This window comes from Armigeres subalbatus, chromosome 2 (assembly GCF_024139115.2).
Source record: "Armigeres subalbatus isolate Guangzhou_Male chromosome 2, GZ_Asu_2, whole genome shotgun sequence".
Lineage (NCBI taxonomy): Eukaryota > Metazoa > Arthropoda > Insecta > Diptera > Culicidae > Armigeres > Armigeres subalbatus.
Genome location: NC_085140.1, coordinates 251,605,882 through 251,633,814, shown reverse-complemented (window position 1 = coordinate 251,633,814; position 27,933 = coordinate 251,605,882). Strand labels below are relative to the sequence as shown.

At 42.0% G+C, this 27,933-nt stretch overlaps 1 protein-coding gene across 1 annotated transcript; it reads right to left on the bottom strand.

Moving 5' to 3' along the window:
• LOC134209688 (uncharacterized) lies at positions 1–27,933 on the bottom strand. Its single transcript, XM_062685695.1, has 4 exons — positions 27,784–27,933; positions 24,271–25,103; positions 24,072–24,210; positions 1–282 (listed from the first exon to the last, which is right to left on the bottom strand). The coding sequence occupies exons 1-4, from the start codon at positions 27,931–27,933 to the stop codon at positions 1–3; spliced, it is 1,404 nt and encodes a 467-aa protein (XP_062541679.1).

Here is a 27,933-nt window from a genome sequence, read left to right as displayed (position 1 = left end):
TTACCAGGGATAACTCGAATCTGCATTCGGAACACATCGGTTATGAGTGATTCCATACGACTCCATTTCTTTAAGAATACGCAATGTGTCTGAATCCGCAATCTCATCTTCGACGAACTCGACATCCATGTAGCAATGTTGATTTGAGGTTTCTTTCAATTCACTGGCAATAGTATTGCTAGTTGATCCGGCCGCCGGCGATAGCGGACAAAATTTTGCGTCCAGTATATTTGCATTTTTACATACCGGCGCTCCCGCTTCCGCTAGATTGTTTTTGTTTCGCTGTTTTGAAAATTGAGGAACATCGATAATGGTTGGCATTGCCGAGTTTGTTCTCAAAATCTTCCCTTTCAACGATCGATATATATCGGAAGGATGAAAGTGTAACTGTAAGGAAAACAATAAATAGAAATAATACAGAATCATAAAATATGTTTTACTTACACTACATAAACGAGAGTTTTCCGACAAACGAAATTTCTCCGGAAGATTGCTAAAATCTTTCCACTTGTTTGCGAGGATTTGGTCCTTTGGAAACCGGAAAAAACCAATGTTTTGCATGCCCATCCTGCTGTTGTTTTTGCAAAGTGAATGAACGCAGTACATTTTGAATATTCTTTAAAAAAAATACATTGAAACAACGAAAAATACATAATGTTGATGACTGAAACCAAGAGTCATGTAAAATATCAACAACTACAAGGGCTGCCAGATTGACTGTAAAAATAATCAACCATTGCCAGTTTATTTGTTTCAATCCGCGTTTCTCTTATTCAGGTCTCTAGTTCGGACTTAATTTTGAAGACTATAGTGCATAAGTTATGGCTTGAAATGCTTTCCCAAACTGAATTTCTTATTCCATAAAATTATCAACAAAATATGTAGGTATTCTTGAAATTCTCCCAGTTTTTTTTTATTGCTGAAGCTCCCGGCGACTCCGACATGACATATGCCGTACTTCTCAGGCGCATTATTTAGCTCGCTGTTTAACGGAATCCGTTTTGATGATAGCCTTGATGGCGGTGGAATAGTTGGTCGTTTGTACCCTTTACCTACGCCATAGAACCGCAACAGTGAATAATAGTTATTACCACAGCGACGGGTTTCCAAGCTGCAACTATGTTACGAAGTGCCCCGAAAGGGCTGCCATAGAATTGAATTTTAAACTCAAGAGCCCTGTTTGTTTAATGAATGAATCCACCGTGCATTGCTTTCTGCATTCTTTGGTGGAATTGGAAGACTGTTCTTAAAATACAATTAACCTTGGATCAAAAGGAGAATCTCGCATTTCAGTAAATAAAAAAACTTGGAACCAGCCGTTGTTAGCACCGGAAAATGCCGTTGGTGCAGAGAAGTCGTTCAACACGTACCTGCCCACTGCTTGCGCTTGGCTGTTCACAACATAAACACAAATTAGAGAAGTTAATTATGATTGATGGAGAATTTTGAGTTCATTCATTAGTTAGCTCTAGATTTGCTAATTATTATGAGCTTGTATGAATTATGCAATGAGATGGAGGGAAGGAGACACGAAACTAATTGGTCTCACCAAAATGAGTGGTTTGCCTTTCGTCATCGATGCATTTGTGTCAAGATTAACATGACAGGTGCTTTAAATTGGATGCGGTGGCGTGGAAAGGTTGATTTAAATTGGATTTTTAAATTTATCGTCAGATTAGGAACGAGATCATCACGTAAAAGATCTCTCCATTCAGCTCGATCCATGTCCCTATCACCAAAGGAGGGGTCCCCTTGGTCGAAACACTGTCAAGAACCGTTGCAACCAAGCTCTTCTTCTTATTATTATTATGATTATTATTGGCATTACATCCCCCACTGTGACATTGCCGCCTCGCTGCTAAGTGTTCAATTAGCACTTCAACAGTTATTAATCACGAGGTTTCTAAGCCAAGTTACCATTTTTGCATTCGTATAACATGAGGCTGAACACGACGATACTTTTATGCCCAGGGAAGTCGAAACAATTTCGAAACCGAAAATTGCCCAGACCGACATCCGGGAATCTAACCAAGCCACCCCCAGCATGGTCTTGCTTTATAGCCGCGTATCTTACCGCCAGGCTAAGGAGGGAAAATCAAGCTATTGATCGCCATTCTTACAAAGTGAGCGGCCCACCTTAGTCGTTCGCGGCATAACACCCACAAGTGCTGGTCAGGTAGTTAGGAACAAATAAGAGTATAGAGGTACAATAAAACTTATTTGAAATACGCTCGATTTTACACACTTTGATTTTAACACATTAGACCCCAACTTTTAACATACATTTCATATTAATAAGCACAGCTTGAGATCAAATCAATAACTTGTTTTGATGCTGTGGAATCGCTGATTTTGATTACTTAGGTTGATATCCTTTTGATCGTTTCAATGGTTAAAATATATGCCTTTGAAAACACAATGAATAATTTATTTGGATTCTGGACAGATTCAAAAAAATAATTTAATAGAACCGGTACCTTTTGGGACCAGAATAAGCTTGCAGAATGGTCATACCACTTCACCCTGCAGCACAGACATTGTTCTCATACATATTTAAGATAATTCGCTTGAAGACACATATACGATTTTGCATATATTTACCTACGCACTTACGTCGTTTTTGCGCGGGGGATACGTTCCGCGTGAATTCCAAAATCTGCGTATAAATAGTCGCGTCCCAGAAAAACGACAAAACGACCTAGCCCAAGAAAAAAACACGTTAAAAGCGACTCCAGTGCACTTTAAATTTCATTATTCTAACCCAAATGCAATGGAACAGAGTACGATTTCTTGATGCTTTCAGTATTACAAACCTACATTAGTTAGAATTATTAGTAAAAACTTAATTTCTATCTTTTTATTTTCTGCATTTATTCTCCGTTGTCCGCAACAAAAACAGCATGATCCCACAAGTGGCCCATGTGGTCGCCGTATTAAATCTCCCGATTACGATGTGTTCATCTATCGGACCTGCTATCAACTTGCTTCCCCGCTGTCAACAAGGCAACTGCAAGTTGGGGTGATCAATTTCAATCCACCTAGCCGAAGGACTCTTCTTTTATTGTCGTTGTAAAATAATTGATGGGCACGCGAACAGCAGGGAAGAAGTTTTTCCTCTCCCTTCGAAAGTTTCTGTTTTTTTGTTCGTTTCTTCCTCTAACCTGCGCTCGTGATTTTTCCCCTAATCGTAATGAGGCACAGCGAAGCGAGCGCAGTCAGTCAAGCCAGCAGCAGATAAACGGTTGGAATGTAAACGATTCTAATAATAATGGAGGGTATGTCGGTGAGGGCTGAAGGGTAGACGCTAACGACAAACTCGTACAAAACTTCGCCAGAAGGCCAGCGTTTCCGATTGCGTGCGGTGATCTTTGAGATTTTTATTACATCAGGAAGTTGGTCTGATTGCGATTGTAAAAAAATAAATGGTCTGTGGAATTTTCTTCACCCCCTGCCTCGGGCTCTGAGCTGTAATCTGTTTCTTTTCACTGCTCTGGAGCCACAAATTGTTCAGGATATACGTCTAGTGAGTAGTGAAGTTCAAGCTCCTGAGGTGAAAATGTGACAGTAAATTATTGGACCCTTTTTAGATTAACGGTTGGATTTTTGCAACAAACTGGGGCTATTTTGTTGCGGGTGCGATATTCACTTTGAGCTCTAGTCGAATCAAGTCAAAATGGTTTTACTATTGAGGTTGAAATACGTTTCTGTAAATCATGGAGTAGCTGTAAACAATCACTTACATATTATCTTTTTATCCGATGCTTCGGTGTTTGATATTTCCTTCTTTATGAATATAGAATTAAAATTTCCAAGTCCCAAAACGTTGGAAAATGGATAATATGTAATTATTCAATCACATAGAGACTGCGAATCCGAAAATCATCTGTGTATCGGCATAGTTACAATTAAATTGTTCAATTCAATAGAATATCAAGTGCTAACTCGTTTGACAAGTAAAGTGAATATATTTAAACCATTCCTACATGTGACCATCTGAAGCACGATTTTTTTGACGTAGAACTACGTCTGTCTTTTCCATATTGGGGTACACTTTACGATTGCAAAAAACTGAAAAACGTCACGAAAATATGATAGACACAATCCAGCGTAACGCGACACCATGAGGAGCCGACTTTCAGCGAGAAATTAGGTCTGCTTTCGAAAATTAGCCTCGGGGACATATGATTAAACAGGTGTAAAATTATCCTCACTAAATTTCCTTTCTGATAGAATATTCATTTAGCGCGCTGCATTTCGTAACGCGACACCATCGCTGAATTGCACTTTTTCGCATTCTGAAATGCAATTGCGTTTTTCAGCTCTGGTATACGGTTTGGAGTCTCGATTTATTCTAAGAATTTCTCGTATATATCACCAGAAATGAGGCTGTGAATTAAAATCGCAGGAAAAACGGAAATTATAATGAAAATAAGTGAATTGATATGAACACCGCCGCCGCTGATCGACAAACAGTCTCCTGCAAATGGTGTCGCGTTACGCAAACGTGTTTATCGTTGATATAATACGTAATTTCAGCCGATTACGATGCGACATGTTATATTTGACACAGAATATTATCACATTATCTATCGTTGAATGTACCTAGTTCGAGTTGGTGGTTACGATCTGGAGTTTCAGTTATTAAAGTTTGAGGGACTAATGGGCACAAATATAGAACTGAACCAATTCCATTCGTATCACATATTCAGTTTTAGAAACAAATTAAATGGTAATGGGTTTTCCTATTTTTATATTAGTTACACCCAAGTATGACCCGGATCGGTTTTTAAGTACGTGGTCAGGAGATGGATCCCCCTAGAAGTGAGTTTTTTTACACTGAAAAGTTCTATATTGCCTTTTTTCTACGTTAACCATTTTGAAAGGTGATGATGGCCCAAGAAGCTCAGCAATGTTGAAGAGGAATATTTCTGTCGTTTTTTATTCTACATTTCTACTGGAACGTTGTCTGTTTTCAACATTTTATTTATTTCCGAAAAGATTGGAATACGTCTCATGTCTCAACCAATGTTTATCGCAAGAGCTCATGCGTCGTGCACTGAGTGCACTACTTTTAACTACATTTTCAATTAATTGCATATTATTCGGCAACTCGGCCGTACGAAAACATTTTTCACTTGTCATAAGACGAGTTAGTACAATCCATTGAATTCCACCATTGTATCTTGACAGATACGTATTTCGACCTCAAATGTAAGGCCGTCTTCAGTGTCTCGTACTTGACTCGACGAGTACGAGACACTGAAGACGGCCTTACATTTGAGGTCGAAATACGTATCTGTCAAGATACAATTATGGTGGAATTCAATGGGATTGTACTAACTCGTCTTATGACAAGTGAAGACATTCCACTAAAAAGCTCAAAATAATTTTCTTATCAACATTTTTTTTGTTTAATATCTTGGCTGTGCATATGCACAGCACATGTTTCGAAATGGACAAATGATGTGAAATTTGCGAAAATGAATCCACGTGTCTTGGAGGGACTCAAACCCTCAACCTCATACTCTCTAGATAGGCGAGATAACCGTGTCAATTTGTCCATTTCGAAACATATGCTGTGCATATGCACAGCCAAGATATTTACATTTTCAATCTTTACGCTATGATCAACACTACTCAGAAAATAAATACTCAATTTTGAAAATAGTGTTTATATCCTGGTGTAAAATAATTGTCTTATTATTGTTTATTCATTCAGGTCAATATGTATGTCATATAATATGTCTTTATTAACGAACCAGCCCAATGCTGGTTCATTTCGATTAACATAAAATGGATTTTTTTTTTCAATTTATCACTCAGCAACTCTCTGTTAACCTTTTTTGATAGGCCCTTATTCTTGCATTGGTTTGGTGAAGTTTTTTGCCTGACGCAATTCATTATATTTTCGACTACCGGTGACCAACACTCTTAAATTATTTCACCGATATTGACTGTGAAAATCTCTGTTAAAGTTCATAAGATGAAATATCGACTAAATTGACGTATGTTCACGGCATCTTCTTTGAGTGGTGACGTACTCGGCTGTGACGATCTTGGTCAAAGAATAAAAAATGCCGAACTAGTGAGAGCGAACGAAAGGAAAATTAACTAAAATATTAAAAATCATCAATTAAATGGAGAAAAGAAAACACGAGTCTTTCGGTTCCTCAAAGCTAAAAATATATTTAAAAATCAAGATAAAACTTGTATTAAAAAACATAACTGCTGCTTCGTAACGCTTCATGTCAAATGAGCCTTTCAAATAAACGAACGATTGAAAAAATATAATCATACTTGGCATCCGCAAACAAGTTTGACGGTCCGTGACATGGTAAAAGAAAACCGTGTTCGTCAGCAAACTGTTAGTTACGTTTATTCATATGAGTGGCATGGTGATATTGCGTGGAAAAGAGAGAGGATTAAAAAAGCCTTACAATTTATTCGAAAAAAAAAACTCAGTTTCACGTGACTTATTAACGGACGACCAAAGGGGTCACCAAACACCAAACATTTGTAATTTCCCACCACTCCGTAACATTTTTGTATGGTAACCTATTTTTTGTAGTATGGAGAGTTACCAAATGACATACCCCGTTACACCCCCAATTTTGTTACGCTATTCATGTACAAGCCCTAAATTACTTGAAAGAAACCATTGTGATACTGTATAAATAGACCGAAAGCATTTTAACCCTTATTACAGAAGCACATTCAATTCGCGTAACGCGACACCATATTTTTGTACCTAGTGTAACTTCATGGAAAATGGTCCGATTTTGGATCTTAATACACGAAAAGAAAGCTCTTGACGAGTACTAAGAGAATCCAAAATATTACTTTTCCAATGTTTGTACCTTTTGTCTAGTATCAATTATACGACTATTTTCGTAACGCGACACCATTTCAATGTCACTGTTTTTAAAGTACAAATATTTCATGTAAACTAAAATTTTCGAAGCAATACAATGTGCACACAAAAAGATCATTAAAAACTGTATTTAATTACGTATTCATCAATACGTTTTCACCCAAAAAGGTGCGATAGAGCAAATTTGTAAAAAAAATGATAAGGGAATTTTTTTTAAAACTAAAAGTCTGCTACTTTGATTGGCTATTAAACAATGTTCCGAAAACATTTTTCAGTGGAAGAAATGTTTTTCTTGTAATTCAAAATGTATGTTTTCCTGTCCTACAGATATTGGATCCTAATTTTTAGTTTGAAATTTTGGTCCCTTGGTGTAGAAGTGCGTGGATTGTGTCAATAGCTTAGCCGTTTCTCGATAGATTTTCAATTTTCTTGGACCATTCGATCAAGGAAGAGTCAACGCTTCATACCCAATGTACACTGAAGTCGTTTTTTACGCGGTTATTTTTACAGGAATTGTTTTTTATGCGATTTTTTTCACTCGAATTTTTGGACTTCCGCGGTTCATCCAGACATATTTTAGAATTTACGCGGCTTTTTACGTTGTTTTCATCTACGTGGCCCATATCCCCTGCATAAAAACCAACTTTAGTGTGTTACAATATCAATGTATGATAATATTTTCAATTAAAAGTTGCTAACAGATTAGCACTCGGTTTCGGTGATTCAGTCAATCTCGTAAGTGCATCGCAAGCTTCTTCTTCCATAGCACTACTTTCCAACTGGAACTTTGCCTGCTTTTCAACTTAGTAATTTATTAGCATTTCTTTAGTTATTAATTAAAATCTTTTTATGTCCATCATTGCAGGGCTTTTAGCTGGTGCAGTTGATTTCTACTAACTTAAACGTGCGTTTTCTCTCGAAAGCTTGGGGGCGTTTGAAGGCAGCTTCTTGCTTACGTCTATTGATGCCAGTAGAGTTGCTCAAAATCTTCTTCGCTGCTGCAATGATTGCGTTCTGGTAAACTTTCTTCGGCTCGTTTTTGCTGATTCGTAGGTGTCTGCCAGAGAAAACGCTAGGTCCGACGCTACTCACGTGAAGGAATAATAATTATTATCAATAAACTGCCAAACTTCTTTGTCGCGCCTACTCTGACTTCCTCCATATGATGACCACCAAACGCCGTTGACAGCCCAGCTTTCGCAATGGGTTTTTCTGTAATGAGCCACCAGGGGTTTAGACTAACTTAGTGACGGTCGCTTAGTCTCTGTTCCAGTTTGCGTCTTACACTATCAGCCAGGGTTGTGCTTTTAAAATTTTGAAATCGATTATCATTTAAATGTAAACCTAGCTAATACCAATTTAATGTCAATAATGAAGTTCAATCGGATGTTTGGCATTGTGTTTTGGTGGTAAGCTCAAAAGTAGCATTTACCAATACTTCGAATCGAGATACAATTATCGAACAATTCTTACTCTCTAGCGAGTTTTTATCAATTGATAATTTGGATATGTGAACGCTTGAGAGTGTTGTTCATCCTCGATTATTTGAAAATTTTATTTTTATCTTCTTTTTCAAATCAATCTCAGGAGCATAAGATAAACGCTTGCTTTAGTCCAATCCAAAACAGAATAGTCGAAAACCTATACATTACATACAGCTACGTAGTTCAACGTCACCTTTGCGTACAACCCGATTGGGCTGCACCTTTGAGTTTTTTTAAATTTGTACGTTTGTCTGTGACAGAGCAGTGTTTTGACCGTTCTGATGCGCATGTTGATGACTGGAAATTGGAGAAAGAAAGCATTATTCGGATTTCGACTCAATACTCAGAGACACTCAAACAGTCAGAAGTCTAAAACTTGATCAGACAAATAACAATCCAGTTGAACATTAAGTTTTCCTTTTCAACAGAGTATTAAAACGTGCGCTCTATATAAAGGACACCCTTAATTACAGTTCATTATTCGAAACCTTAATGGGTCAAAGTTAAGCCATCAAAAAGTTATCTGCGTGGCGTTTAAAATTGAGTTTTTTTTCGCATTCGCTGCTGAAATCGTTTGACCAAAGCATCAAATAATTATTGTGCCATCCATTATCTCCCGTTTCGAGGATTTATCGAAAAACGAGAGCACATCCATTTCCCTTCGCATAAAAGAGGTAATTTCATTTGAAATAAACTTTTCGGATAATTTCGATGAGTTTCGTCCAGTCAGGTGTCCTGTGCTTCGAACGAGATATCCGTGCAACAACAAACGCTCGCCCGACATTGTTTAGTCGGCTGACAGTCGATCAAATATTCATTCCGAAATGTCCAGCTTGATGCGGCGTGGTGAGAACTTTTCCGATCGAATGCAGAGTGTCAGCGTGACGCCCTCGGAGCCGGGCTGTCGGATCAATGGACGTACGCGAGCTGCGTTGACAGACGAGTAAATTATATATCGAGTACCTGCTATCGAGCAATCGTAATGAATCGATTGACGTGGTGCGATATGTAACTTTTATTGAAACCGATTGACAAGTTTCGTAGACGTGGCATTTTATTGCCGAAGCGTGTCAGGAAATTCCATATTAGGCCACTTTATTTGCGTGTCAGTTGGTTTCCTGGAGTTTTGCTGCCCGGAAATGGAATGGCGGAAATATATTGGTTTGGACAGGTATTGCAGAATAAACTCTGACTAAAGGAGTATCCAATGCGAAATAGAATGGGAATTTGTAGATTTTTTTTTTAATCAAAATAAATATGAAAATCTATATTGTTAAATACATCGTAAGAGGAATATTAGTCCAGAAACAGTTTTGTCGTTTTAATGTTACTTTAACTTATTAAATTAATAAAATTTTAATAATTTTTAAAAGTATTGATGTTTTGTAATCGACTTTCAAGTAGAAAACAGAATACGCATCTCTTGATACAAAAAAAAAATCAAATGTTGAAAGTAAATTTCCTCTAAGACGCTCAAAAAATAATTAATCACAGATCTTTCCGACCAATTAAAAACAAGTTTATAATCCAAGAATAGCAGAAAATAAATTTGCATCCCTGTGCAAAACACAATTTATCTGTAACTAAGACGACAAACCCTTCCCAAGTAGCAAAATTAATTTTATGATGCACTTGAAGCACACTTCTAGACTTGTGCCTTAAAACCACATTTAAAGCCAATTGTCCTACAAGCTTGCTCCTAGACAGCCATAAAACCACTATAAGACGAAAGAGGCCCACTCTTGAGAAGGTTTTCAAGACCATTTTCCAAGGTTCGCTTAAAACTTGTTAGTTTTATCAAAGTGAGCTTATGATGGCATGAAGGATCAGCATAAAACCTTGTTAGGATTACTAAGGAATTTGACAGCATGTGTTTTCGTTATCTAGATCCGCTGATGTTTATACTTGTTTATATTGAATTTTGTCTGAACCAAATCGAACAGTATCTCATAATGATGAAAATTGTTATGGATACGTTGAAAAAATTAAACTTAATTGCATTGTGATCGTGTAATTCCACATGCCACAACCACTTTGTCGATGCTTTTCCGAATAAATGTAACAAATATGGAATGCGCCTTATTTATATTGCAAGATATAGTATTATTTTGAAAAAATATTTTCATTTAAAAAAATTTACATACCCAAAAAAATAAATTTTGCTCTACTTTTTATTCCGCAGATGTAACAATATTTGTTTTATGCCCCAATCTATGAAATGACATATGCATGTATAATGAAAACAAATAGTTTTCAGCAAGGTTTTCAGCGTTCATATAGAAATGGCTTCCATCAAGAAATTTGACGCAGACGAGAATATTCCGCAATGATTTCAATAGTTTTATCGAAACCCATCATAATATTGGATTAAAACCACTTTATCTCATACAAAATCTGTTAGCTTTATGCAGGAGCATGATAAATTGAACTAGATTTATCGCAATCTTGACAAAGCTTAGTTTGTCTTGAATAAATCTAACTAGTACTGGTCAAAACTAAGAAGTTTTATTGAAGAGCGTTATAAGTTTGGTGCTTTCATTATAACATGTTGTTTACATATCCATTGAAAACAAGTCGTTCATTTGGAAAGAGTTCGCCGTTAAATATTTACTAAACTGAATATCTGCACAAAATGCTGAATTAAATTAAAACTCAATAGGGTTACTGCTCTTCGGGTTCATAATATCTATCTATATCAATAACAATCGAGAACAAAGAATTGGAGCGCAAAATGTTTCGATTTCCATGTTTGCAATAAAAAAACGACACAGATTGAGCAGAAATCATCCATTTTGCGAATATTGTCATATAATAACATGCAGTTCACCTGAAAAAGAAATGCATATAACTTATTTGTTAACCTGTTAGTTAAACATCTATAGGGTTATTTTTAATCAAAAAGTAAATAGTTAATACTTCTTTATTAAAAATTAACCAGCTTCGAAATACGAGTAGAGTTGATAGTTCGATAATGATTTTTGGTCGCGATTTTGCAACAATATGTTAAAGATTTCAAAAATCTATCTTATAAATACTTAACTTGCCAGTATTTGTTGCGTAGCTCAACCATCCTTTGAAAACTGGAGAAATTCGCCTCCAGTTTGTTATGATTACGAATGCCCAAAAAATCGAGAAAATGTATTTTGAGGAAAATTGATCGATCATATGATAAATGGGAGGATATGAAATCTGCCTGGTATTGGAAGATCAAGACAGCTGGTGGTAAACTTGATCCCATAGAAAGAAAACTGCCGCTGATGATCCGATAGAAAGAAAACTCCGATAGAAAAAAACAGATGCTTGCGCAAATGGAGTTTCCATATATGGAATAAATTTACATTATTTTTGCCTTTGATTCACTTGTTTTTAATTTATACACTTATTTGCGTCCAATTTGACATTATGTTTTGTTTGTTTTGATGTATTCTTCAACAAGAGCACTTTCTCCCAATTAAAACCACACAGTTTTAAGGAAGTTTTATAAGGGCATTTTCAAGATCGTTCTTTCTTAATGAAGAGTACCATAAAACTTTCTCAAAACTATTTGGTTTCAATTGGGATAGAGTACTCTTGCTGCATAATTTATCAAAATAAACAGCTTAAGATGGACCTGGAGCATATCATAAAACTATTATAAGATAATTTAGCTTTGAGGTAACTTGGACTAGATGAAAACTATGATAAAACTCTACAGTTTATGCGAATCCTTGATAAAACTGCGATAAAACTTGTATAAATCCAAATAGAATTCAAAATGTTACTTGGGATTATAAGGTATACGTCTGATGGTTGGCGTAAAAATTACCTTAAAAATTGAATATCTCTGGCGTTTCTGAACCGATTTGTATATTTTTTTCCCAGAAGAACCGGATAGGCTTCTAGATTATGACTAGTGACTTAAAATTAGGATTGGCCATTTGGTCCCGGAGTTATTCCGGATTGTACTGGGGTAGTTTTTTTCCTGATGGGTATTGCCGACTGAAACTTTAGTCTATGCTGTTAAAATGACCTAATACTGTGATTGGTTAACTCGGGAATGTATACCGGACATATTCTGCCCGTAATGGAACTTTTTCTAACCAGTCTAGGGATTATTCGCCCTTCCGGAACCGGCTATAAGGGATCTATATCCCGTGATGGCCAATTTGGAAAGGAAATTCCAAATATGACTTGCGACACATCATATGTCATAATTTTGCGATCAGGAGCTCGAAAGTGACCTCCAGGAATTGATATGGCCAAACCTGGCCACATTGACATGGTCCTAGGGCACCCGGAATCCGGTCCCGGTGGACCACTTTTGCAAAAATTCCAAATATGGCTTGCGACACATCATATGTCATAATTTTGCAATCAGGAGCTCGAAAATGACCTCCAGGAATTGATATGGCCAAACCTGGCCACATTGACATGGTCCTAGGGCACCCGGAATCCGGTCCCGGTGGACCACTTTTACGAAAATTCCAAATATGGCTTGCGACACATCATATGAAATAATTTTGCGACCAGGAGCTTGGAAATGACCTCCAGGAATTGATATGGCCAAACCTGGCCACATTGACATGGTCCTAGGGCACCCGGAATCCGGTCCCGGTGGACCACTTTTGCGAAAATTCCAAATATGGCTTGCGACACATCATATGTCACAATTTTGCGATCAGGAGCTCAAAAATGACCTCCAGGAATTGATATGGCCAAACCTGGCCACATTGACATGGTCCTAGGGCATCCGGAATCCGGTCCCGGTGGACCACTTTTGCGAAAATTCCAAATATGGCATGCGACACATCATATGAAATAATTTTGTGACCAGGAGCTTGAAAATGACCTCCAGGAATTGATATGGCCAAACCTGGCCACATTGACATGGTCATAGGGCACCTGGAATCCGGTCCCGGTGGACCACTTTTGCGAAAATTCCAAATATGGCTTGCGACACATCATATGTCATAATTTTGCGATCAGGAGCTCGAGAGTGACCTCCTGTAATTGATATGGCCAAACCTGGCCACATTGACATGGTCCTAGGGCACCCGGAAGCCGGTCCCGGTGGACCACTTTTGCGAAATTTCCAAATAAGGCTTGCGACACATCATATGTCATAATATTGCGATCAGGAGAGTGACATCCAGGAATTGATATGGCCAAACCTGGCCACATTGTCATGGTCCTAGGGCATCCGAAATCCAGTCCCGGTGGGCCAATTTTGCGAATATTCCAAATATGGCTTGCGACACATCATATATCAAAATTTTGCGATCAGGAGCTCGAAAGTGACCTCCAGGAATTGATATGGTCTAAGAGGAAAACCAATTCATCATTCTCGGTCCGGTCTAGGAAAATTTTGGGTTGAAACCCATTGCAATGTGGTTTGGAGAGTCATATCAATTATCGGAAGTCATATTTGTATTTTTTGCAAATGTCATTCAAATTCCAAGATGTTCTTTTATAATTCGCAAGTCATATTTGGAATTTTCGCAAAAGCGGTAATCAGGGACCGGAGTCTGAATGCCCTAGGACCATGGCAATGTGGCCAGGTTAGACCATATCACTTTCTGGAAATCCCTTTCAAGCTCCTGATCGCAAAATTATGATATAGGATGTGTCGTAAGTCATATTTGGAACTTTCGCAAAATTGGTCCACCGGGACCGGATTCCGGATGCCTTGGGACCATGTCAATGTGGCCAGGTTAGGCCATATCAATTCTTGGATGTCACTCTCGAGCTCCTGATCGCAAAATTGTGACATATGATGTGTCGCAAGCTATATTTGGAACTTTCGCAAAACTGGTCCACCGGGACCGGATTCCGGGTGCCCTAGGACCATGACAATGTGGCTGGGTTAGATCATATCAATTCTGGGGGCAGCAGGGACTTTGTCCAAGGGCTTGACGACCCCTCCCCATGGCCACTGCGAGTTAGACCGGAAATATCGTCCCTAACCCCTAATCCCAAGGCGTCAAGCGACCCGTGCCGAGGGATGCATGGCCAGGGAGGTGAAATAATAAGCTAGGCCTTTTACGGAGCATGTGGGGTACCTGGGCACCCTCCACAGTAATTGTCCCTTACCGCCGCATGCTGGGCTCTGGCGTGGTGGACCTCTTTTCCCGAGCAACTCGTGGGACCAAAATGGAAAACCAAGTCAGTAGTGTAGGCGACAACCCCTTCGCAAGAGGTGGGTTGTTCAGGTCTCCGCCTAGGAGGCCAGAGGCAATAGTCGGCAGCTCAATGCGCAGCGCCAGCGTGGGTCACTCAACCTTCCTCTCGGCTAAAAAAACGCCGGTAGGGGTTATTGACGGCCCATGACTTGTGGAGGCGATGAACCGCAAACGCGATGGGCTTTCGGCCTTCGAGGTGGCGACGGAACAGCTGGACGCCATCATCGACTTTGCGTCATCGAAGCATAATATCAGCAAGGACCTCAAGAGGAGCTTGCAGAAACTTCGAAGTCGATGCTGGACGCCAAGTTGGAGAGGGCGGTCGGGACGGCCAAGTGTAAATCCGTGAAATCGGTGGAGTCGAGGTCTACCCAGACTGAGGCCCAAGGATTCGCGGACTCGGGCAAGGTCGAATCTGAGACTGAGGCTCAAGTATTTGCGGGTACGTCGGGGGTGACTGCTCCAACAGAGCAGACACAAAAACGGGGGAGACAGTCTCCAGGGGATGAGCTCCCTGGGGGCCGCTCCAAAACGCGGAGGGTTACTATCCCGAACAAGGGTAGTGGGGCTGGGAAGCTGAACCCCGGCCAGGTACCTTCAAAACCGGGAAGGAATGACCTGGAAAAGTCCGTCCATTCAGGAAAGACGGTGGTAAGGGGTTACGGCAGGCTGAAAGTTCTCAGCCGCACCAGACCAGGGAAAGGCGATGAGGAGTGACGTCAAGCTCGGTGAACTCGGCGCCGACGTACGTCGAATAAGACGTACCCGGATGGGCGAGATGATCCTCGAGCTGAAGCGGGGCGTCTCGCAAAAGGGCGCCGCCTACAAGAAGTTGGCGGAGCAAGTTCTAGGCGAGACGGTCGAGGTGAGGGCACTCACTACGAAGGTGAATCTAAGGGTTAAAGACCTGGACGAGATCACCGAAGTCGAAGAGCTCGTCACGGCACTGCGGCGACAGTGTGAAGTGGAGACGCCCACCGCAGCCGTTCGGCTACGGAAAGGTCCGGCAGGGACGCAGGTAGCATTGGTCCGGCCATCTGCAGCGGACGCCTCCAAGGTAGTCAAGTTAGGGAGCGTCAAGGTGGGATGGTCGGTATGCCCTGTGGGCATATACGAGCAACCCGAAGTTTGCTTCAAGTGCCTGCAACCGGGGCACAAGCAATGGGACTGCAAAGGCCCTGACAGAAGCAATCTCTGCCGACGCTGCGGATTGGAGGGACATAAGGCACAATGCTGCACGGACCCTCCCAATTGTTTGATTTGTTCCAGCAAAGCTGGGAACAGCAAGCACCCCAGGGGGGTTCGATGTGCCAGGCGTTTAAGCGTGCTGCAAAATCGCAGTGCAGGTAACGCAGCTGGCTTGCTCGGCCTCGCCCGAGTGTTTGGTGTGCGCAGGTTTAGAGGAAACGGCGGAACACGTGTTGTTAGTGTGCTCACGTTTTCGCGCAATGCGTGACCACATGCTTGCCACATGTGGTCTGGGCACTACCCCGGACAACCTAGTTCGGAGGATGTGTAAAGATGAAGTTGACTGGAACGCCGTTTTATCGGCTATCGCCCAAATCGTCTCGAAGCTACACAGAAGGTGGCGCGTGGACTCAAGGATGGCTAGTTCAGGAGCAAATAAGAGGTGGTCCAAGGGATCGGAGTCGGCTTCATGGGTCATACCGATGGTCATGCTCTGTGGTCGAACTCGATCCTTTTATCGAACAAGTGGCCGCGCGAAGAACAACATGGTATAGTCGCTTTCGCGGCGTTGGTCAACCGGGCGGGTTCCAAGCCCGAGGACGGAAAGGGGTCCTCGTCAAGGCTGGGGCAGGCGTAGGCACCGCGTCGGCAAGTCCCTCTGTGTGCTGGCGAATAGGCCCTATCGCAGAAAGGTCAATTTGGGGTGCACGCGGCATCATCATTCTTGATACCAGTCGTGCAGAGGTAAGCAGGCGCGAAGTGGACCCTTCCCACCTTCCGAGGACATAGGGCGTGGTAAGGCCACCTGGAAAGCCGGCAACGCGCTGGCACGATACCATAGTGTTCTTCTAAAAAGCGAGTTACGATGTTCGGTACTGCAAGGACACGCAGCTAACCGCGAGGGTGCGTTGCGCACTGGCCCCCCTGTGAAGCATTACCTTCTGGTTGTACCGAAGGGACGATGGGCTTGGCGGCAATGGAAACGGTTTAGCGGGTTGGGGATGTAGTCCTGCCTCCCTCGGTGATCCCTAACCCCGCACTTCCTGGTCAACCCAGGATGTCTGTTGAGCAGATTCCCCCTCCATTGCTTAGGATGAAAAAAAAGACCATATCAATTCCTGGAGGTCACTATCGAGCTCTTGATCGCAAAATTATTTCATATGATGTGTCGCAAGCCATATTTGGAATTTTCGCAAAAGTGGTCCACCGGGCCCAGATTCCGGATGCCCTAGGACCATGACAATGTGGCCAGGTTAGACCATATCAATTCCAGGGGGCAGCAGGGACTTTGTCCAAGGGCTTGACGACCCCTCCCCATGGCCACTGCGAGTTAGACCGGGACCATCGTCCCTAACCCCTAATCCCAAGGCGTCAAGCGACCCGTGCCGAGGGGATGCATGGCCAGGGGGGTGAAATAATAAGCTAGGCCTTTAACGGAGCCTGTGGGGTACCTGGGCACTCTCCACAGTAATTGTCCCTTACCGCGTTATGCTGGGCTCTGGCGTGGTGGACCTCTTTTCCCGAGCAACTCGTGGCACCAAAATGGAAAACCAAGTCAATTCTTCAATTAGTGGTAGTAGTGTAGGCGACAATCCCTTCGCAAGAGGTGGGTTGTTCAGGTCTCCGCCTAGGAGGCCAGAGGCAATAGTCGGCAGCTCAGTGCGCAGCGCCAGCGTGGGTCACTCAACCTTCCTCTCGGCTATAAAAACGCCGGAAGGGGTTATTGACGGCCCATGGCTTGTGAAGGCGATGAACCGCAAACGCGATGGGCTTTCGGCCTTCGAGGTGGCGACGGAACAGCTGGACGCCATCATCGACTTTGTGTCATTGAAGCATAATATCAGCAAGGACCTCAAGAGGAGCTTGCAGAAACTTCGAAAGTCGATGCTGGACGCCAAGCTGGAGAGGGCGGTCGGGACGGCCAAGTGTAAACCCGTGAAATCGGTGGAGTCGAGGTCTACCCAGACTGAGGCCCAAGGATTCGCGGACTCGGGCAAGGTCGAGTCGACCAAAGGCGTGCCAGCTAAGACGGTGGTGCCAAAGTCTACCCAGACTGAGGCTCAAGTATTTGCGGGTACGACGAGGGCAACTACTCCAACGGAGCAGACACAAAACGGGGAGACAGTCTCCAGGGGATGAGCTCCTGGGGCCGCTCCAAAACGCGGAGGGTTACTACCCCGAACAAGGGTAGTGGGGCTGGGAAGCTGAACCCCGGTCAGGTACCTCCAAAACCGGGGAGGAAGGACCTGGAAAGGTCCGTCCACTCAGGCAAGACGGTGGTAAGGGGTTACGGCAGGCTGAAAGTTCTCAGCCGCACCAGACCAGGGAAATAGAGGGAATGACGCCTCCTGGACCCTGGTCAAGAACAAGAGGAAACCGAAGACGTCAAGGGCCGAAAAGAAGGCCCAGGCGAATGAGGGTAGCAAGAAGTCTAGGGTAGGCGCCAATCGCTCCAGGGGCGATGCCCTAGTCATCACGGCGGACGAGGCTAAGTACTCGGATGTTTTGAAGGCGATGAGGAGTGACGTCAAGCTCGGTGAACTCGGCGCCGACGTACGTCGAATAAGACGTACCCGGATGGGCGAGATGATCCTCGAGCTGAAGCGGGGCGTCTCGCAAAAGGGCGCCGCCTACAAGAAGTTGGCGGAGGAAGTTCTAGGCGAGACGGTCAAGGTGAGGGCACTCACGACGGAGGTGAATCTAAGGGTTAAAGACCTGGACGAGATCACTGAAGTCGAAGAGCTCGTCACGGCACTGCGGCGACAGTGTGAAGTGGAGACGCCCACCGCAGCCGTTCGGCTACGGAAAGGTCCGGCAGGGACGCAGGTAGCATTGGTTCGGCTATCTGCAGCGGACGCCTCCAAGGTAGTCAAGTTAGGGAGCGTCAAGGTGGGATGGTCTGTATGCCCTGTGGGCATATACGAGCAACCCGAAGTTTGCTTCAAGTGCCTGGAACCGGGGCACAAGCAATGGGACTGCAAAGGCCCTGACAGAAGCAATCTCTGCCGACGCTGCGGATTGGAGGGACATAAGGCACAATGCTGCACGAACCCTCCCAATTGTTTGATTTGTTCCAGCAAATCTGTGAACAGCAAGCACCCCATGGGGAGTTCGATGTGCCCGGCGTTTAAGCGTGCTGCAAAATCAAAGTGCAGGTAAATCAGCTGGCTTGCTCGGCCTCGCCCGAGTGTTTGGTGTGCGCAGGTTTAGAGGAAACGGCGGAACACGTGTTGTTCGTGTGCTCACGTTTTCGCGCAATGCGTGACCACATGCTTGCCACATGTGGTCTGGACACTACCCCGGACAACCTAGTTCGGAGGATGTGTAAAGACGAAGTTGGCTGGAACGCCGTTTTATCGGCTATCGCCCAAATCGTCTCGGAGCTACACAGAAGGTGGCGCGTGGACTCAAGGATGGCTAGTTCAGGCGCAAATAAGAGGTGGTCCAAGGGATCGGAGTCGGCTTCATGGGTCATACCGGTGGTCATGCTCTGTGGTCGAACTCGATCCTTTTATCGAACAAGTGGCCGCGCGAAGAACAACATGGTATCGTCGCTTTCGCGGCGTCGGTCAACCGGGCGGGTTCCGAGCCCGAGGACGGAAAGGGGTCCTCGTCAAGGCTGGGGCAGGCGTAGGCCTCGCGTCGGCAAGTCCCTCTGTGTGCTGGCGAATAGGCCCTATCGCAGAAAGGTCAATTTGGGGTGCACGCGGCATCATCATTCTTGATACCAGTCGTGCAGAGGGAAGCAGGCGCGAAGTCGACCCTGCCCACCTTCCGAGGACATAGGGCGTGGTAAGGCCACCTGGAAAGCCGGCAATGCGCTGGCACGATACCATGGTGTTCTTCTAAAAAAGCGAGTCACGATGTTCGATGCTGCAAGGACACGCAGCTAACCTCGAGGGTGCGTCATGCACTGGCCCCCCTTTGAAGCATTACTTTCTGGTTGTACCGAAGGGACGATGGGCTTGGCGGCAATGGAAACGGTTTAGCGGGTCGGGGATGCAGCCCTGCCTCCCTCATTGGAGGTGGCCCCTAACCCCGCACTTCCTGGTCAACCCAGGATGTCTGTTGAGCAGATTCCCCCTCCATTGTTTAGCAAGAAAAAAAAAAAAAAAAAAGGAAAAGACCATATCAATTCCCGGAGGTCACTCTTGAGCTCCTGATCGCAAAATTATTTCATATGATGTGTCGCAAGCCATATTTGGAATTTTCGCAAAATTGGTCCACCGGGACCGGATTCCGGATGCCCTAGGACCATGACAATGTGGCCGGGTTATACCATATCAATCACAGGAGGTCACTCTCGAGCTCCTGATCGCAAAATTATGACATATGATGTATCACAAGCCATATTTGGAATTTTCGTAAAAGTGGTCCACCGGGACCGGATTCCGGGTGCCCTAGGACCATGCCAATGTGGCCAGGTTTTGCCATATCAATTCCTGGAGGTCACTTTCGAGCTCCTGATCGCAAAATTATGACATATGATGTGTCGCAAGTCATATTTGGAATTTCCTTTCCAAATTGGCCATCACGGGATATAGATCCCTTATAGCCGGTTCCGGAAGGGCGAATAATCCCTAGAATGGTTAGAAAAAGTTCCATCACGGGCAGAACATGTCCGATATACATTCCCGAGTTAATCAATCATAGTATTATAGGTCATTTTAACAGCATAGACTAAAGACGGCAATACCCACCAGAAAAAAAATACCCCACTACAATCCGGAATAACTCCGGGACCAAGTGGCCAATGCTAATTTTAAGTCACTTGTCATAATCTAGAAACCTATCCGGTTCTTCTGAGAAAAATTATACAAATCGGCTCAGAAACGCCAGAGATATTCAATTTTTCAGTTAATTTTCACCCCTACCGTTAGACGTATACCTTATAAGGGTTAATCGAAAATAAGTTGTTCCTATTACTCTTATCTGTTTGGTAATGCTATATCCCGAACTGGTACACTGTCGCACTCCAGCAATGAAGTGTCTTAGCCAAAAGTTACCATTTTTGCGTTCTTACACCACATGAGGCTAAAACGCCAACCAAAAATTTCTTAGACCGAATTCCGGGAATCGAGTCCAGGCAGCTCCAGCATAGTTTTGCTTGGAAGTCACGCTCTTTACGTAAATAATGTATGGGAAAAAAAATTCTGCAAAGCAAAAACAAAATCTCGTGCAGCGTTGCTCGCTAAGCAACATTCGATAACACATCTCACAATTCGATACAAAAAAATTACATGCCACGGTGAAAAGATGATTCGACGCATGCACCGGCCTTCGTTGCGAAAGGTAATCGAACAGAGAAACATCAACAATTCTTGGAAGTTCATCAATTAGTGTAAGGGCAATCAAAAGTGGGACGCAATTACTTCTTTTGTATCTCCTAATCGTTAATGGTATTTTGGTTGCTCGAGGCTTTGGAATAATTGGCTTCGCGGATTATGTAGTTTCAAACAGAATAAGGCAAGTATAATTGTGTACATAAATGATCTACTCTGAATTACATCCCCGCAACTTCGACGTCGTGGCGCTGCAGGAAATTTTCTAGATAAATAGGACATAAAGTGTGGAAAAGCGGTCACCTTGTACCAAAGCTGTGGCACCACCAACGAGCTGGGAATTGGCTTCATAGTGTAGGACAAGATGCGCCAACGCGTGATTAGGTGGCAGTCAATTAGTGCAAGGATGTGCAAACTGAGGATAAAAGGCCGCTTCTTCAACTATGGCATCATCAACGTGCACTGCCCACACGACGAGAAAGAAGCGTTTTATACACAGCGGAAGCGTACGTACGATGGATGACCTGTGCGGGACGTCAAAATCGTCATCGGCGACATGAACGCTCAGGTACGAAGGGAGGAAATGTATAGACCGGTCATCGGAGTAAGTAGGTAAGTAAGTCAAATCGACGGTTAATTTTTCTCCTGCATCACGAACGTCCAGTCCACACGTACCGCAGTGCGAATTTTGAATCCGACCACTACCTCGTTGCAGTATGCCTGCGCTCAAAACTCTCGACAGTGTAAAACACGCATCGAAGTCGTTCGCCGCAGCTAAACATTGGGCGGCTACAAGACGATAGACCACGGGGCCTTCCTTAGTCATGCGGGAAGATGCACGGCTACAAAGCAAGACCATGCTGAAGGTGGCTAAGTTCGATTCCCGGTCCGGTCTAGGAGGCTTTGGCGGATTCCACGTCTGATGCGCCGGACAACAGATCATCGACGTAGAAATCTTCCACCACTGCACAATGGTCCCAGAGCCGAATCTAGCAAGACAAAAATGTTTGCGCCAAAACTATTAGTTTTAGATATATAGTGTCTTTGGGAAAAAAATTTCATATTTTTTGACGATTTTTTTCCATGTAGTGAAATTAGGGTGGTACCTATATTTCAAAAGTTCATAATATAAACTTTTTAATTTTTCGATAAAGACTTGTGTAATGTCCCACAAAGTTGTAGATTAATTAATTTTGAGCAACTTTGCCGAAGAAACCATTTTTCTATCACTTATGGTTCACAAGTTATGAGCTTTTTAATAAATACGTTAGGGCGGTCCCTAAAAATCGGTATTTATCACATAACTTTTTATACATTCATTTCTCGCATAAACTTTGTTCCGAGCACTTTTAGGACTTTTGAAGACGCACATTTTTGTTAAAGATCTATGGATCCATCTCTTATAACAAAAAGTTATTCGAGTTTTGTATGAAAAACATGTTTTTTTCATATGCGTATATTGCAAAATGGAGCAAACCGATTTTCAATCTATTGGTTCTATTCGAAAGCTCGCATTTTTCTGCGTTTATGGTGGAAAAACTGAGAGAGCGTTTTTTGTTTAAAGCGTTTTATTCCATTTTGAAAAAGATATGTTTTTAATCGAAAAACGACTATAACTTGATAAATAAACGAGGTAGGTCCATGTGTCTTCAACAAAAAGATGTGTCTTTAGAAGTTCTAAATATGGTCCATACAAAGTATCCCTCAAAAATCAATACATAAAAATATATTTAAAAAAACGGTTTTCGTAAGTAAATAAACGTTAGATCGATCATAGTAGGCTAAACTAGAGAGCGCATTTTCTCGGTTCACCGGTTCATTCATACTGAATGTTTACATACGCGTTGAGACTGCCATGTCTTTTGTGTGCCGTGCTAAAGATCAAACAGAAAATCAGGCTACTTTGCATATTAATGGTAGTAGCTTGGTTTTCTGTTGGATATGTAGCGTTAAAAGTACGTCAGTTTTGAAGTATAGCCTTTTTTACAAGCCTATCTTGTTTTGATTAGATTTTTTTTCGGTATCGCCAGTGGGAGAAAGCGAAGATGACCAGTGGTTAGCTACTGAAATGTTTTTATTACTATTACGTTAAAATAAAATCTTCACAGTTGGCCGCCACGTGGTGCATCCTAGCGGTGAATGCTTGGATAGCATGTACTATTTGTACTGCGGAGAAATTTTTCACATCTATGAGAGCATTGGAAAATTATCACGAAAGTTGTAATTTTTGTTGCAAGGCACAATAACGTAAAAACAAAATCATACGTTCTGTCGACCAGCCTACATTGATCTAATTAACGTTCATTTCATTGCGAAAACCGTTTTTTAAATATATTTTTATGTATTGATTTTTGATGGGTACTTTGTATGGACCACATTTAGAACTTCTAAAGGCACATCTTTTTGTTGAAGACCCATGGACCTATCTCGTTTATTTATCAAGTTAGAGCCGTTTTTCGTATAAAAATATTTTTTTTTTCAAAATGGAATAAAACGCTTTAAACAGAAAACGCTCTCTCAGTTTTTCCACCATAAACACAGAAAAATGCGAGCTTTCGAATAGAACCAATAGATTGAAAATCGGTTTGCTCCATTCTGAAATATACGCATATGAAAAAAACATGTTTTTCATACAAAAACTTGACTAACTTTTTTGCTATAAGAGATAGATCCATGGTTTTTTAACAAAAATGTGCGTCTTCAAAAGTCCTAAAAGTGCTCGGAACAAAGTTAATGCGAGAAATGAATGTATAAAAAGTTATGTGAAAAATACCGATTTTAAGGGACCGCCCTAACGCATTTATTAAAAAGCTCATAACTTGTGAACCATAAGTGATAGAAAAATGGTTTCTTCGGCAAAGTTGCTCAAAATTAATTGCTCTACAACTTTGTGGAACATTGCACAAGTCTTTATCGAAAAATTAAAAAGTTGATATCATGAACTTCTGAAATATAGGTACCACCCTAATTTCACTACATGGAAAAAAAAAATGAAATTTTTTCCCCAAAGACACTATATATCTAAAACAAATAGTTTTGGCGCAAACATTTTTGTCTTGCTAGATTCGACTCTGGGACCATTGTGCACTGGGTCGACAGCAGCAGGATAGAACTCCGCCTGGTTGATGGCAATCTGCTGGAGTGTCTTCGTTGCAAGGTACGGTGCGCTAGCCGTACCGTATGTCACGGTCTGTAGTTCGAACGTAACGATCGGATCGGATGGACATCTGCGATAGCGGATACGAAGGAGACGGCGATCGTCGGGATGATGCAATACCTGCCTGTACATCTTCTCGACGTCTGCTACTATGGCAATGCGTTTTGTCCGGAATCTCGTATAGATGGAGTAGAGGTCTTGCTGGACGACTGGTCCAACAAGGAGCGTGTCGTTCAAAGAATAACCGGACGAGGTCTTGCATGACGCGTCGAAAACTACCCTGACCTTCGTGGTAGTGCTGGATTCATTGAAGACGACGTGGTGGGGGATGTAGGAGTGTTCAATTCGATCATCTACAGACTCTGGTACTTCCTGCATGTGACCAAGCTGTAGATACTCCTCCATGAATCGATGGTATGATTCCTTGGTAGCAGGATTTCTATCTAATCGCCGTTCCAAGCCCAAGAAGCGACGATCGGCAATCGACCTTGATTCTCCGAGAACCTTTTCGGAATCTTCAGTTCTCGGAAGACGTACAATGTACCGCCCTGCGGAATTGCGCATCGTAGTAGCAGCATAGTGTTCTTCGCATATGCTTTCTTCGGTAGATCGAACTGGAGTCGATGGAATTGTTTCCATGTCCCAGAACTTGCGTAGAGCGGCTTCCAGTCGATCGTCAGCAGTGGAGAGGTAGCAGAACCGTGGAATGCAGGTAGCCGAGCGCGATGCGGAACCAGTGACCGCCCAACCAAAGAGAGTTTCGAATACCCACGGAATACCTTCACCCAGATAAATTTTCCGTCCCGTGTGGAGTTCCCAGTACGTGTCGCTACCGATGACGAGGCCTACGTTTCTGGGAACATTGAAATGTGGATCTGCTAGCTCGACGCTTGGAATTTTCCACGCTGAAATATCGATCGGCGTAGTTGATAGCTCCGACGATGGCTGCTTCAGTACCAAAAACTGCAATTTCATCGAGATCGTTCGATCTCCCGACTAAATGGTTGCTGTAATGAGTTATGAGTTATGTTATGAGTTATGAGTGACATGGATTCAGAAAATAGAATTCACATATACGGTGACTTTAATCAAAACTCAATTGAATTTATTGCAGATGAAGATAATATGTCTTTGCTACTTCCTATCATTGGTGAAAATGAAACTTTACAGTCACTTTTTGATAAATCTAGTCAGTTGGGATCAAATCAAGTGAATCATGTCAGTAACGACCGTAATGTCCATTTAGATCTTCTCTTCACTAACTGTACGGAAGATTTCAATGATGATAAGGCCCAGCATCTTTTGTGGAAAAACGAACAATACCACACAGCAATTGAATACTCATTGATAATAAATTCTGCCAGCACTCGCCCGAATAAATGTGCATTTGAAATGGTGAATGACTTCAACAATTGTGACTTTGATAAAATGAGAAATGAACTTGACGCAGTTGAGTGGCAAACAATACTCAATAGTAACTTAGATATAAACAGCAGTCTACATTTTTTTAATCAAACACTGTTTGCGTTAGTAGATGAGCTAGTACCTAAGAAACGCAAAAAAGTTTTCAACAATTCTAAGAATCCGGTCTGGTTCACTCGTGAGATAAGAAATCTAGGAAATCGTAAACAAAAAATGCATAAAACATATAGGAAAAATCGAACTTCTGATAATCTGAAACAATATATTGAAATATGCAGGGAGCTTGACGATCAAATATCAGAAGCATACGAAAATTATAATAGGATTTTAGAAAATAATATAAAAAAGGATCCTAAAACCTTCTTTAACTTTGTCAAAGAGAAAAAGAAATCGGATACTTTTCCATCATGCATGAAATTTAAAGAATTGGTTAGTCATGAAGGCCAGGAAATTTGCAATTATTTCGCGATTTTTTTCCAAAGCACTTACAAACCTCTTGGTGCTGTTTATGATCGTGATTATTTTCATTATTTACCTGATCAAACAAATGATATTTCAATATCCGGTATTACTGTACATGAAATTGTCACAGCATTAGAAGCATTAGATGCGTCCAAGGGTCCTGGACCCGATGGAATTCCCCCTTTATTACTAAAACAATTAGCTACTTCATTTGTAAAACCATTATTTTGGCTTTTTAATAAATCATTAGCTCATGGAGTATTCCCACATTTATGGAAAAAATCTAATCTTCTTCCAATTTTCAAATCAGGCAAACGCTCAGACGTACAAAATTATCGGGGCATTGCAATTATATCATGTATACCGAAATTGTGTGAATCTATTGTGAACATGAAACTCTTTGAACAGGTTAAGCACTTGATCACAAATCGCCAACATGGTTTCTTTAAAGGCAGATCCACTGCCACTAATCTCTTAGACTTCGTGACATTTTCACTTGCTGCAATGGATAGAGGTAACTCTGTTGAAACTTTGTACACGGATTTCAGTAAGGCTTTCGATAGAGTTGACATCTCTTTATTACTCTTTAAGCTTCAGCGATTAGGTTTTCGGAATATTTGGTTAGATGGATTGAATCATATCTTAGAGATAGAACACAGTTAGTGCGCTTCCATAATAAATTGTCTTCGCCAATTAAAGTTACTTCTGGTGTACCACAAGGATCACACTTAGGTCCATTATTGTTCATTCTTTTTGTTAATGATATAACACTCATATTAAAACGCCTTAAGTTCCTTATTTATGCCGATGACATGAAATTGTACATGGAAATTTGTGATGATGCTGACTTAGCCGTATTTCAACAAGAAATTGACGATTTTTATAACTGGTGCTCAAAAAACCTTCTCGATATAAACGTGAAAAAATGTAGCATAATTTCATTTACTAGAAAGCAGATATTACAAAACATTACCTGTAAGCTAGGCCAGGAACGAATTATACGATGCACAAAAGTGAGAGACTTAGGGTTATTATTAGACTCCAAGTTGACCTTTGTAGAACATTATAACGTCATTATTCATAAAGCACATAACATGCTTGGATTCATTAAACGTTTCAGTTATCATTTCAATGACCCTTACACGATAATACTTAGTATACGAGAAAGGCAAAAACACTCTATGTGTCCTACGTCAGATCAATATTAGAATACTGTAGCATTGTCTGGTCACCCTATCAAGAAGTCCACTCAAATCGAATCGAATCAGTACAAAAACAGTTTTTGCTTTTTGCTCTTAGAAAGTTAGGTTGGTCAACCCTACCGCTTCCGTCATATGAATCTCGGTGCCTACTAATTAATATCGAAACACTTAAGAAAAGAAGAGAAGTTGGTTGTGTAACATTCGTTAATGGTTTAATCTCACATCAGATAAAAGCAGAAAGCCTTCTGTCAGGCTTGAACTTTTATGCACCTACGCGTACCTTGAGAAATCGTGACTTATTTCAACTAAATCTGCAACGCACATCCTATGCTAAAAATGGACCGCTCAACTCTATGATGAACATATATAATAAATATTGTGAGGTCATCGATATATCAATGAATAGTATAGCATAATAGTTGTCTAGTGATTAAAACAGATAGTGTTTAAGTGAAACAATGTGTTTGTAGTCTACAATGCTTGACGAAATAAATAAATAAATAAGTAATGGCACTACCAATCTTCTGTGTGGAGGATCCGATGCCTGCGACGGATACGTCCACTGTAGACCGGCGGCTGAAGAGGATCTTCGCCAACGGTTTCGAAATGAAATTCGACATCGAAGCCGAATCGAGGAGAGCACGAGCCTTGTGCGAGATGCCGTGGTCGTCAACGATATTGAGGACAACCGTTTCAAGCAGCGTCAT

What these genes read in the sequence shown, in the direction of transcription:
- LOC134209688 (XM_062685695.1), bottom strand. Translation starts at nt 27,933, where the DNA reads ATGACGCTGCTTGAAACGGTTGTCCTCAATATCGTTGACGACCACGGC. An exon ending in GTAGCAGACGTCGAGAAGAT is followed by an intron (nt 24,211 to 24,270) that starts GTACAGGCAGGT and finishes CCGCTATCGCAG; the next exon opens with ATGTCCATCCGATCCGATCG. An exon ending in ATCCTGCTGCTGTCGACCCA is followed by an intron (nt 283 to 24,071) that starts GTGCACAATGGT and finishes TTTTCAAAACAG; the next exon opens with CGAAACAAAAACAATCTAGC.